The following is a 14,011-nucleotide window of genomic DNA, read 5'->3' as shown; positions in this document are numbered from 1 at the left end:
GGAGTTTTTAGCTGGAGGCAAGTGTCTATTCTCTCTTTAAATTAATATCATTTACATTCATTTGTGTAATTCTGCTTAACAATAAGTTTAAATGTGTCCTCTGTGAATATTTAACAGTAATTACACAGCATATATTTCTTGTATGTCTGTGTGACTAATTATATAAATGACCTTAATTCATCTAAGGGTTGCTGCAGTGAGGATGAACTCAAGTCGAGATCCTTTTGAAGATGCTTTTATGAAGAACTTAATTACAGTTGGTTTGGGTGTTATTATAACCTACATGAATGGAATCGTTGTGACTGTCTTTTTTAAAAATCCAGTTTTCTACACTGACACAAGATACATTCTGTACATTCACCTTGTCATCAATGACATAATTATGCTCTTCCTTTCAGTAACTCTGCATGTCCTGAGTTACACTGTACCTCTTTTGAATGTCACAGTCTGCAGTTTTCTGCTTCTGTTCGCCGCAGTAACTGCAGAAAACACTCCACTGAATCTAGCCGGAATGGCCTTGGAACGCTACATTGCCATCTGCAAACCACTGCATCACCCTCAGCTTTGTTCAGTGAAAAGGACCTACATCCTCATCAGCCTGATATGGCTTCTGTCTTCTGTTCCCGCACTAACCAATATCTTCATTGTGTTGGTGAATGAACCCATCAGTATTTTCTCAACATCCATTATGTGCTATCCCAAGAGTCTTTTTAACACAAATCAGCACCTCATCAGAACAATCATTGTAGAGTCCCTTTATTTATCATGTGTGTGGATGACGCTGTTCTTTACTTACTTCAGGGTTCTTCAGGCAGCTAAAGCTGCAACCTCTGATCAGGATTCTGCTAGAAAAGCCCGGAACACTATTTTGCTCCATGGCCTGCAGCTCCTTCTTTGTATGCTCTCCTATGTTACTCCTCTTATAAACTATTTTTTCCTAGCACTGTTCCCTAAATATAGAAGCACAGTTTTGTTGAGTACCTATCTACTGTCTAATGTTAGTCCAAGAGTACTCAGTCCTCTTATATATGGATTCCGAGATCAAAAAATGTTCAGATATGTTAGAATGTATTTAACGTGCAGCCTGTTCCTCACAAAGATTGAATCAAAGTGTTCCGCCCTAGAGTTCAGTCTTTACAAAAACTAAGTCAAAGAATATTGAAATGGGATTTCATGACTTCTTGCCGTTAGAGATGTGAATGTATGTTAGAGATGATGTATCTCAGTGGAGAGGCCAACCATGAAAATTTGCACCTTAACAATGTGTTGGTATGAATGATGCACATGTGATGTCTACCTACTGCTAGTTAAACCATATTCAACATATTCTTAAATATGGCACTAGATCAAAAGCCCATTGTTAGAAGATAGAAAAAAACATATCCTAGACTGATACAATGTGATGTACACAAGATGGTTTGAACCAAATCTAGTCGAACCAAATGACTGTACTTCATCGTTTATTAATGCTGCAACATGCAAATTGATTTTATATTAATACTTTTCTTATGGCACTGCATTTGTATCAATGTGTCCATGAAGCTCCTCAGATAAGAAGTGCTGATCTAGGATTTGATCCAGTCAGTAAAGTTATAATAAATCAGAGAGGAATCTAATCTTAGATCAGCACTTCTACTTTGAGAAGCTTTGTAAATATGGGCCCAGGTTTTCTGCTCCCTTATATCATGCTTTATTTTGACTTTTTTGCAGAAAATCAGGGCCTACTAGCCCATAAGAGAAAGCTTAATGATAATAATAATCATAGAATAATCATCCATGAAGTTTATTCACTGCAAGTATTGTAGTAATTATTTCATTGTAAAGTTTTGGTTGGAAAAACAAAAAGATTAAACTGTTCAAACGCCCGATGGAAAATTAACTAATCATGATGGAGTTTCACTGCCGACGAAAATCACGTTGCACAGTTATGACGGATTCACTCTTATTGAAGTGGAGCACGCAGAATGCTTTCTGCTCAGGGGTCTCATCTCCTCTCAGACTGAAGGGAGCCATCTTCCGGTGACAGTCAGAAACTCTATGACCTCTTTCAATTGGATTGTGATTGGTTCCTAAGCGCCTCACAGGTGTAAAAATATGGTGCTTTGAAATTGGATTAATCTTTTTGAATCACCCTGTATAATGTTTGTTGCCTCTTAGAAATGTTGTGGCTGTTGATGCAAAACTCTATTAAGAACTTTTTATTAACTAATACATTACAGATACACTATTTAAAACCAACAAAACTCTTCACAAATGTTCTCCTTTATCCAGCTATAGATCATGAAATTCAATTGTTGAAAATCGGGGCCTATTCTGCACAATCGAGTGAAGAGGTGACCTCCCTTGCTATTCTCAGTGATATTCAGTGGATATTTCTGCTTTGTTCAAATGAAGAGTATATATTTTTTTTAAGCAAAAAAAATGCCATCCTCTGTTTCTTCTTCTAAGCTGATGCCACAACACACTGGAGCAGTTAATAGAAAGGAACTCAAACAACCCTGCAAACAAGAGACCACTCTGGCCCAGGAGGCATTGTTGCACCAAAGACACAGCCCTGAGAGAGAGTTAGGGCACCCATGGCCAAGGACCATGCGCCTCACTTGTACTGGGCAAGGACAATGGACATTCTGAAAGTCACCCTGCAGAGAGAGCATGACAAGGGAGACATGCTGAGAGACATCTCAGAGACTTTGTTTGGACTGTGTGGGCCGCCAGGATGGCTAACCCTTGCTCTGTATTTCAGATGGGACTTTAAGGGCGTGGTATGCATCCTCTCTCCACTTGTGTGACACAGATGTGCAAGTAGGATTCAGGAAAAGCAAAGGAACAAGAGGTATATTTGAAAAGCCAAGGAATTCAAAAAAAGACATCACTGACTACCGCAAAGTCTTCAGATTTGTTGATGTTGTAAAATTAAAGAACATCCTCAGGAAAATTGCTATACCAGAGCATCTCATTGAGGAACCTCTACCTTGATCGGCAAGCCACACTCATGACAGAAAATGGACATCTGAATGCTGGACAGTAAAAAAAAAGTCCAGATAACTAAACCGAAGCTCTCATTTTGGACATTGAGAAATGGTTTTGTGTTCTTCATCATCCACCCTGCCAGGGCTGGTTGATGCAACTGGTTGTTGTAGTGCTGCTGTAGGGGCCTGAGCTAGCTCTTCCCCAGCATTGTCTCTCTGTGGTCTGGTGCAGCCCCTGTAAGGAGCCAGACTGTTATGGTGTACTGATATTTTGATATTCTGACATGCCAAGAGAATGAGGGGCAACCAAGTCATCGACTGCAGTCTTGGCCTCTTGATCTGGCAGTGCATAGCCCTCTGGCTATTTGTTGAAATAATACATGGAAATGGATTGAAAAATGGCCTGACTATGTCAACTCCATCCCATGCCACACCTTCTGCAAAAGTCCTCTACATCCTGCCTCAGCTGTCCACAGTAGAAACTCTCTTGGAGGAGGCACAGTATTTTCATGACTCCAAAGTGAACAGACCCAGCTGAGCCATGTATGGCTATTAAGCTTCCTCCTGTAGCCACTGAGGTACTACTATCAGCCATCTCTTCTCTGTCCAGGCCTGCTGTAGAACACCTCCCAGCAGGAGCAGGGTTTTAAACTTGGCCCACAGCCCTTTTGTGTATGGAGACAACACTGCCACCTCCTTCCTGTGGGGCCATAGTTGTTTTTGTCACCCACTATGTCACTGGCTGAAGGTCTGGGTCCAGCATTTGTTGATCAGCCCACTCCATTGCTGGCCACCTCTCACAGCACAGCTCAGTTTGTATGGTCACCTCAACCTGTAAGCCCTCATATTGTCTTAGCTCTTGCTCTCTGGTTTCTCAGTGCTCACAGTACCTGCATGCTTGTTCACTACACAGGCATCTAAGACAAAGGGCAGGTTGTGGTCTATGGGTGCCAGGCTACGCTTGCTCGTTAGGGGTTGCCTTAGGGCTTAAAAAGCTTGACTGGCAGACCTCTAACCAGTTTAAGACCTTGAAATGCCATAGCCCCTGCCTGTGCAGAATGTTACTTTCGGTCTAATATCTCGGGACCATGGGAACTGCCAGTACAGTTTCTTAAGTCTAAGGGTGAAAACCAGAGGGACCTGGCCACTAGATCTAAACATTCATCTAAGCAAGGAATGGAGTATGAATCTTTCTTAGGGACCACGACAACCGGTGATGCCCAGGGGCTCTCTGATAGCTCAATGATGGCTGTGTGCTGCATTATTTCAAGGCTTGGTCTGCAGCCTCCAGCCGGCCCAGGAGGAGATGTCAAGGCTGCTGCCGTGTCAGTGCGGCTTCCCCAGTGTTGTTCTGCTGTACTAGATGAGTTTGCCCCAGCTCCTCCACCTCCAATGAAAAGCAGTCCTAAAATTCCGTTACAATCTGCCACAACATTTCTCACTGCTGTTCGTCAAACTCACCCACACTTTTCCAGATTTCCCTCACAGCTGCTATTTTATTTTCCCTTCTGATGGTCAGGCCTGAGTCTGTGATTTGTGTACTGCCAGATTCACATTGATTCACATTGGGCCAAAAGTGCTCTTATGTGCAAAGGTGAGCATTCTGGTGGCCACGTGTTCCATCCTAAATGCCACAAGCTTTTGGGGGTTTTCCCTTGGGGCTCAGGGAACCCCCATCTCCCCATGCTCCTGCTATGCAATGGCTTGTTGCTTTCTTTTGGCACCTTCCAAGAGCATGCTCTTCCCCTGGTTCTTTACAGCATCTTGTCATCCTGCCATGGTCTCACCTCCCTTTGCTGCTTCCAAGCACACCCAGTCTTTTTAGCCAGGGGCCCCGTCCAACTCTCACTCTGTGTCTCAAGTGGCTTCATCATCACTACATGCCTCCCTTTGAAGCTTAGCATGGCATTTGCGAAGCCTACTTGGCACTTGTTTTTCCTCAAAATTGAGACCTAGAATGCACATGTCTGGCACCTCCGCCATCAAGACTAAATGGCCCATATTCTCACCCTGACTGTGAGGGTCAGTCACCCTCTTTCCTTCATTGGTACTAACTCACCAGTAACACTGTCGTATCCTTCAGCTTGAGCCCCACAGGAACCACTAAAGGATGGGCCATTGTAGCAGTCGACTCAGTCTCCACCAGCACAGTGCATGGAACTCCCTCAATGTGGATGGAAACATGGCAAAAATTAGATGTATATGTGGGCCCACCTCCACCACAGAAAGTGTGCCAATTTTATCATCAGTCCCATCCTGAGCAGTATTCCCTTGGGGTGTGCGGTACAAAGATTAAGGGGTCTGCAGCGTCCCACTTACTGCAACCTCAGGGAGTTTCCTGCCAACTTCCCCCTCACTGGGCACGCCCTAGCCAGGTGCCTAGGCTAGCCTGGATTTTTCTGTAAAGCTGCTTTGCGACAATGCCTGTTGTAAAAAAGCGCTACATAAATAAACTTTGACACAGGTCAGATCACAAAAGCTCAGACCTGTGGCACTGACCAAAACACCTCCAGAGTGCTTCAACTACTGCAATGTAGTCAGATCTTTCACTCAAATCAAGTAGTAGGAGACAAGCTAAAGCATCACCAGTCAAACAAAGTGTCAACTGCAGGGCTTTCTGTTCATCCAGCCACTCGAACGATTTGGCTCTCAGCTCAAATTGCGCATGGATTGTCTCCCAATCTGCTTTATTTAAGAGTCTTTACACTCACTGTGAGGCATCCATGTGTGGCTTCTGGTGTTCCACCGGAGGTTTCAGATGGCACAGCTGTGTAGTTAGCTTTGGCACTAGCTAAGGCACTGCTGCCCGAATCTTGCCCCGCTTCCTTCACTCTCCCACCACTAGGCTAGAAACTGGCCCTCCAGGAACAAAGCTAAAACTCCCTCCCCTTTAAGGTTTTGTTTTTAATTCATCAGTCAGTTTGATGAGATATGAGGCGCTGTAGCTGTTCAAAATTGTGTTTAAGTCTTTAGTCAGTACTTTGCTTTCTTGTGCCTACCTTACGTATGCATAAATACCCCAAATTTAAAAGTGACATTTAAATTCAGGGTGCTGGTGTACAAAAGCCAAAATAACAAAAACTGTATGGTGCCAAATACTAATGGACTGTGCTTCATACTGTAGGCTATGCAAGTCATTTTTATTCTTGATTTAGTTAGATTAGTGTGACTTTTAACTGAAATATTGCATAAACTTTCCTAAATGAAATAAAAGTGTAACACCCTCTAGGCTCCCTTAAATTTCACATACTGCAGTTTCAGAGTTGAACCACTAGAGGTCAAAAACATACCTGGTTTAATGCTGTTAGGCCCCCATCTGCTGTGAACATTATTTATTTGTGTCATATGGACCAGTTTACAATAGAAATTGGAATGAGTGGGATGCTTGAATATGCCAGCATTGTACAAAAATATAGAAAATAGATGACTGTGAATCTCCAGGAATCACTATCTGGATGCATAAATAAAATAAAACACTGTACACAGTGGAATGAAAATCTGTGGTAAATTGCCTTGTGTTTTTACATTAAACTTTCTTAGTACTCTTGAGATGAAGACTGTTGTGGTGAATGTCATGTTGTTGTTATCATCTTGGTTTGTCTGCTTTTGTCATTACCACAAGGGAAAAGCAAGCCACAGTAACAGAGCCTGAAACAGTATAAAAGTAGTAGTTTAACATCTGCTGGAGTTTTTTGCTGGAGGCAACATTTTAAGTGTCTATTCTCCCTTCAATTTAATATAATTTACATTCATTTGTGTAATTCTGTTTAAGAATAAGTTTAAACGTGTCCTGTAATTACGCAGCATATATTTCTTGTATGTCTGTTTGACTAATTATATAAATGACATAATTCATCCAAAGGTTGCTGCAGTGAGGATGAACTCAAGTCGAGATCCTTTTGAAGATGCTTTTATGAAGAACTTAATTACAGTTGGGTTGGGTGTCATCATAACCTACATCAATGGAATGTTTGTGATTGCCTTTTTTAAAAATCCAGTTTTCTACACTGACACAAGATACATTCTGTACATTCACCTTGTCATCAATGACATAATAATGCTCTTCCTTTCAGTTACTCTGCATGTCCTGAGTTACGCTGTACCTCTTTTGAATGTCACAGTCTGCAGTTTTCTGCTACTGTTCGCCACAACAACTGCAGAAAACACTCCACTGAATCTAGCCGGAATGGCCTTGGAACGCTACATTGCCATCTGCAAACCACTGCATCACCCTCAGCTTTGTTCAGTGAAAAGGACCTACATCTTCATCAGCCTGATGTGGCTTCAGTCTTCTATTCCTGCACTAACTGATATCATCATTGTTTTGGTGAATGAACCCATCAGTATTTTCTCAACATCCATTACTTGCTATTCTAAGAGTCTTTTTAACACAAATCAGCACCTCATCAGAACAATCATTGTAGAGTCCCTTTATTTATCATGTGTGTGGATGACGCTGTTCTTTACTTACTTCAGGGTTCTTCAGGCAGCTAAAGCTGCAACCTCTGATCAGGATTCTGCTAGAAAAGCCCGGAACACTATTTTGCTCCATGGCCTGCAGCTCCTTCTTTGTATGTTCTCCTATGTTACTCCTCTTATAAACTATTTTTTCCTGGCACTGTTCCCTAGATATAGAAGCACAGTTTTGTTGAGTACCTATCTACTGTCTAATGTTATTCCAAGGCTACTCAGTCCTCTTATATATGGATTCCGAGATCAAAAAATGTTCAGATATGTTAGAATGTATTTAACATGCAGCCTGTTCCTCACAAAGATTGAATCAAAGTGTTCCGCCCTAGAGATCAGTCTTTACAAAAACTAAGTCAAAGAATATTGAAATGGGATTTCATGACTTCTTGCCATTAGAGATGTGAATGTATGTTAGAGATGATGTATCTCAGTGGAGAGGCCAACCATGAAAATTTGCACCTTAACAATGTGTTGGTATGAATGATGCACATGTGATGTCTACCTACTGCTAGTTAAACCATATTCAACATATTCTTAAATATGGCACTAGATCAAAAGCCCATTGTTAGAAGATAGAAAAAAACATATCCTAGACTGATACAATGTGATGTACACAAGATGGTTTGAACCAAATCTAGTCAAACCAAATGACTGTACTTCATCGTTTATTAATGCTGCAACATGCAAATTGATTTTATATTAATACTTTTCTGATGGCACTGCATTTGTATCAATGTGTCCATGAAGCTCCTCAGATAAGAAGTGCTGATCTAGGATTTGATCCAGTCAGTAAAGTTATAATAAATCAGAGAGGAATCTAATCTTAGATCAGCACTTCTACTTTGAGAAGCTTTGTAAATATGGGCCCAGGTTTTCTGCTCCCTTATATCATGCTTTATTTTGACTTTTTTGCAGAAAATCAGGGCCTACTAACCCATAAGAGAAAGCTTAATGATAATAATAATCATAGAATAATCATCCATGAAGTTTATTCACTGCAAGTATTGTAGTAATTATTTCATTGTAAAGTTTTGGTTGGAAAAACAAAAAGATTAAACTGTTCAAACGCCCGATGGAAAATTAACTAATCATGATGGAGTTTCACTGCCGACGAAAATCACGTTGCACAGTTATGAAGGATTCACTCTTATTGAAGTGGAGCACGCAGAATGCTTTCTGCTCAGGGGTCTCATCTCCTCTCAGACTGAAGGGAGCCATCTTCCGGTGACAGTCAGAAACTCTATGACCTCTTTCAATTGGATTGTGATTGGTTCCTAAGCGCCTCACAGGTGTAAAAATATGGTGCTTTGAAATCGGATTCATCTTTTTGAATCACCCTGTATAATGTTTGTTGCCTCTTAGAAATGTTGTGGCTGTTGATGCAAAACTCTATTAAGAACTTTTTATTAACTAATACATTACAGATACACTATTTAAAACCAACAAAACTCTTCACAAATGTTCTCCTTTATCCAGCTATAGATCATGAAATTCAATTGTTGAAAATCGGGGCCTATTCTGCACAATCGAGTGAAGAGGTGACCTCCCTTGCTATTCTCAGTGATATTCAGTGGATATTTCTGCTTTGTTCAAATGAAGAGTATATATTTTTTTAAGCAAAAAAAATGCCATCCTCTGTTTCTTCTTCTAAGCTGATGCCACAACACACTGGAGCAGTTAATAGAAAGGAACTCAAACGACCCTGCAAACAAGAGACCACTCTGGCCCAGGAGGCATTGTTGCACCAAAGACACAGCCCTGAGAGAGAGTTAGGGCACCCATGGCCAAGGACCATGCGCCTCACTTGTACTGGGCAAGGACAATGGACATTCTGAAAGTCACCCTGCAGAGAGAGCATGACAAGGGAGACATGCTGAGAGACATCTCAGAGACTTTGTTTGGACTGTGTGGGCCGCCAGGATGGCTAACCCTTGCTCTGTATTTCAGATGGGACTTTAAGGGCGTGGCATGCATCCTCTCTCCACTTAAAGGATGTTTGTTGTTGTCATTGTTGTGTTTAGCATTGTTTGTTAGTGTAAAATGTGTTTATGACTTACACATGTATTATTGTTTTGGACTGTGGGTTAGTTAGTGTGTTTAGTGTCTACCATAGAGTGAACTGCTATAGCTGGAAGTTGCCGTTTGAGGTCTTTTCTGCTTTGTTCAATAGAAGAGTCTTATCTGTTGATTGCCAGATTTAGTGGGTGTGTTTAATTAGGGAAAGAACCTTCAGTGCTAGAGGATGAAGACAGACCCTGAGATCATTGCAAAAAAACAAGAGCCACAGGAATTGATAACACTTCAATAGATATATTTCAAGATGCTGACAACTCAATTAAAATACTGATCAAATTATGCGAACAAATCTGGAAAAATGCATAATGGCCAACAGATTGGAAGAGTTCAGTTTATTTATCAATACAAAAAGAAAGGAGACCAGAAATATGGCATAAAGTGCCACACAATTGTCTTTCATCACTAGGTAATGAAATTATTCTCAAGATCATTCAATGCAGACTAAAGCCTTACATTAAAAGAGAACTGTCAGATGTGCAAGTAGGATTCAGGAAAAGCAAAGGAACAAGAGGTATATTTGAAAAGCCAAGGAATTCAAAAAAAGACATCACTGACTACCGCAAAGTCTTCAGATTTGTTGATGTTGTAAAATTAAAGAACATCCTCAGGAAAATTGCTATACCAGAGCATCTCATTGAGGAACCTCTACCTTGATCGGCAAGCCACACTCATGACAGAAAATGGACATCTGAATGCTGGACAGTAAAAAAAAAAGTCCAGATAACTAAACCGAAGCTCTCATTTTGGACATTGAGAAATGGTTTTGTGTTCTTCATCATCCACCCTGCCAGGGCTGGTTGATGCAACTGGTTGTTGTAGTGCTGCTGTAGGGGCCTGAGCTAGCTCTTCCCCAGCATTGTCTCTCTGTGGTCTGGTGCAGCCCCTGTAAGGAGCCAGACTGTTATGGTGTACTGATATTTTGATATTCTGACATGCCAAGAGAATGAGGGGCAACCAAGTCATCGACTGCAGTCTTGGCCTCTTGATCTGGCAGTGCATAGCCCTCTGGCTATTTGTTGAAATAATACATGGAAATGGATTGAAAAATGGCCTGACTATGTCAACTCCATCCCATGCCACACCTTCTGCAAAAGTCCTCTACATCCTGCCTCAGCTGTCCACAGTAGAAACTCTCTTGGAGGAGGCACAGTATTTTCATGACTCCAAAGTGAACAGACCCAGCTGAGCCATGTATGGCTATTAAGCTTCCTCCTGTAGCCACTGAGGTACTACTATCAGCCATCTCTTCTCTGTCCAGGCCTGCTGTAGAACACCTCCCAGCAGGAGCAGGGTTTTAAACTTGGCCCACAGCCCTTTTGTGTATGGAGACAACACTGCCACCTCCTTCCTGTGGGGCCATAGTTGTTTTTGTCACCCACTATGTCACTGGCTGAAGGTCTGGGTCCAGCATTTGTTGATCAGCCCACTCCATTGCTGGCCACCTCTCACAGCACAGCTCAGTTTGTATGGTCACCTCAACCTGTAAGCCCTCATATTGTCTTAGCTCTTGCTCTCTGGTTTCTCAGTGCTCACAGTACCTGCATGCTTGTTCACTACACAGGCATCTAAGACAAAGGGCAGGTTGTGGTCTATGGGTGCCAGGCTACGCTTGCTCGTTAGGGGTTGCCTTAGGGCTTAAAAAGCTTGACTGGCAGACCTCTAACCAGTTTAAGACCTTGAAATGCCATAGCCCCTGCCTGTGCAGAATGTTACTTTGGGTCTAATATCTCGGGACCATGGGAACTGCCAGTACAGTTTCTTAAGTCTAAGGGTGAAAACCAGAGGGACCTGGCCACTAGATCTAAACATTCATCTAAGCAAGGAATGGAGCATGAATCTTTCTTAGGGACCACGACAACCGGTGATGCCCAGGGGCTCTCTGATAGCTCAATGATGGCTGTGTGCTGCATTATTTCAAGGCTTGGTCTGCAGCCTCCAGCCGGCCCAGGAGGAGATGTCGAGGCTGCTGCCGTGTCAGTGCGGCTTCCCCAGTGTTGTTCTGCTGTACTAGATGAGTTTGCCCCAGCTCCTCCACCTTCAATGAAAAGCAGTCCTAAAATTCCGTTACAATCTGCCACAACATTTCTCACTGCTGTTCGTCAAACTCACCCACACTTTTCCAGATTTCCCTCACAGCTGCTATTTTATTTTCCCTTCTGATGGTCAGGCCTGAGTCTGTGATTTGTGTACTGCCAGATTCACATTGATTCACATTGGGCCAAAAGTGCTCTTATGTGCAAAGGTGAGCATTCTGGTGGCCATGTATTCCATCCTAAATGCCACAAGCTTTTGGGGGTTTTCCCTTGGGGCTCAGGGAACCCCCATCTCCCCATGCTCCTGCTATGCAATGGCTTGTTGCTTTCTTTTGGCACCTTCCAAGAGCATGCTCTTCCCCTGGTTCTTTACAGCATCTTGTCATCCTGCCATGGTCTCACCTCCCTTTGCTGCTTCCAAGCACACCCAGCCTTTTCAGCCAGGGGCCCCGTCCAACTCTCACTCTGTGTCTCAAGTGGCTTCATCATCACTACATGCCTCCCTTTGAAGCTTAGCATGGCATTTGCGAAGCCTACTTGGCACTTGTTTTTCCTCAAAATTGAGACCTAGAATGCACATGTCCGGCACCTCCGCCATCAAGACTAAATGGCCCATATTCTCACCCTGACTGTGAGGGTAAGTCACTCTCTTTCCTTCATTGGTACTAACTCACCAGTAACACTGTCGTATCCTTCAGCTTGAGCCCCACAGGAACCACTAAAGGATGGGCCATTGTAGCGGTCGACTCAGTCTCCACCAGCACAGTGCATGGAACTCCCTCAATGTGGATGGAAACATGGCAAAAATTAGATGTATATGTGGGCCCACCTCCACCACAGAAAGTGTGCCAATTTTATCATCAGTCCCATCCTGAGCAGTATTCCCTTGGGGTGTGCGGTACAAAGATTAAGGGGTCTGCAGCGTCCCACTTACTGCAACCTCAGGGAGTTTCCTGCCAACTTCCCCCTCACTGGGCACGCCCTAGCCAGGTGCCTAGGCTAGCCTGGATTTTTCTGTAAAGCTGCTTTGCGACAATGCCTGTTGTAAAAAAGCGCTACATAAATAAACTTTGACACAGGTCAGATCACAAAAGCTCAGACCTGTGGCACTGACCAAAACACCTCCAGAGTGCTTCAACTACTGCAATGTAGTCAGATCTTTCACTCAAATCAAGTAGTAGGAGACAAGCTAAAGCATCACCAGTCAAACAAAGTGTCAACTGCAGGGCTTTCTGTTCATCCAGCCACTCGAACGATTTGGCTCTCAGCTCAAATTGCGCATGGATTGTCTCCCAATCTGCTTTATTTAAGGGTCTTTACACTCACTGTGAGGCATCCATGTGCGGCTTCTGATGTTCCACCGGAGGTTTCAGATGGCACAGCTGCGTAGTTAGCTTTGGCACTAGCTAAGGCACTGCTGCCCGAATCTTGCCCCGCTTCCTTCACTCTCCCACCATTAGGCTAGAAACTGGCCCTCCAGGAACAAAGCTAAAACTCCCTCCCCTTTAAGGTTTTGTTTTTAATTCATCAGTCAGTTTGATGAGATATGAGGCGCTGTAGCTGTTCAAAATTGTGTTTAAGTCTTTAGTCAGTACTTTGCTTTCTTCTGCCTACCTTACGTATGCATAAATACCCCAAATTTAAAAGTGACATTTAAATTCAGGGTGCTGGTGTACAAAAGCCAAAATAACAAAAACTGTATGGTGCCAAATACTAATGGACTGTGCTTCATACTGTAGGCTATGCAAGTCATTTTTATTCTTGATTTAGTTAGATTAGTGTGACTTAACTGAAATATTGCATAAACTTTCCTAAATGAAATAAAAGTGTAACACCCTCTAGGCTCCCTTAAATTTCACATACTGCAGTTTCAGAGTTGAACCACTAGAGGTCAAAAACATACCCGGTTTAATGCTGTTAGGCCCCCATCTGCTGTGAACATTATTTATTTGTGTCATATGGACCAGTTTACAACAGAAACTGGAACGAGAGGGATGCTTGAATATGTCAAGATTGTACAAAAATATAGAAAATAGATGACTGTGAATCTCCAGGAATCACTATCTGGATGCATAAATAAAAATAAAACACTGTACCCAGTGGAATGAAAATCTGTGGTAAATTGCCTTGTGTTTTTACATTAAACTTTCTTAGTACTCTTGAGATGAAGACTGTTGTGGTGAATGTCATGTTGTTATCATCTTGGTTTGTCTGCTTTTGTCATTACCACAAGGGAAAAGCAAGCCACAGTAACAGAGCCTGAAACAGTATAAAAGTAGTAGTTTAACATCTGCTGGAGTTTTTTGCTGGAGGCAACATTTTAAGTGTCTGTTCTCCCTTCAATTTAATATAATTTACATTCATTTGTGTAATTCTGTTTAAGAATAAGTTTAAACGTGTCCTGTAATTACGCAGCATATATTTCTTGTATGTCTGTTTGACTAATTATATAAATGACATAAT

General features: G+C 42.3%; 2 protein-coding genes across 2 annotated transcripts; both read left to right on the top strand.

The window, feature by feature from the left end:
* The first annotated feature begins 202 nt into the window (after positions 1 to 202).
* Positions 203 to 1,147, top strand: LOC118807674 (odorant receptor 131-2-like). The gene has a single exon (XM_036569704.1). The coding sequence runs from the start codon at positions 203 to 205 to the stop codon at positions 1,145 to 1,147; it is 945 nt and encodes a 314-aa protein (XP_036425597.1).
* Positions 1,148 to 6,846: 5,699 nt separating this feature from the next.
* On the top strand, positions 6,847 to 7,791 carry LOC118807672 (odorant receptor 131-2-like). The gene has a single exon (XM_036569703.1). The coding sequence runs from the start codon at positions 6,847 to 6,849 to the stop codon at positions 7,789 to 7,791; it is 945 nt and encodes a 314-aa protein (XP_036425596.1).
* Positions 7,792 to 14,011: the final 6,220 nt, after the last annotated feature.

The sequence above is a fragment of the Colossoma macropomum genome, unplaced genomic scaffold (assembly GCF_904425465.1).
Source record: "Colossoma macropomum unplaced genomic scaffold, Colossoma_macropomum, whole genome shotgun sequence".
In the NCBI taxonomy this organism is placed as follows: domain Eukaryota; kingdom Metazoa; phylum Chordata; class Actinopteri; order Characiformes; family Serrasalmidae; genus Colossoma; species Colossoma macropomum.
The sequence above is the reverse complement of the archived record's forward strand: the minus strand, read 5'-3'. Positions and strand labels throughout refer to the sequence as shown.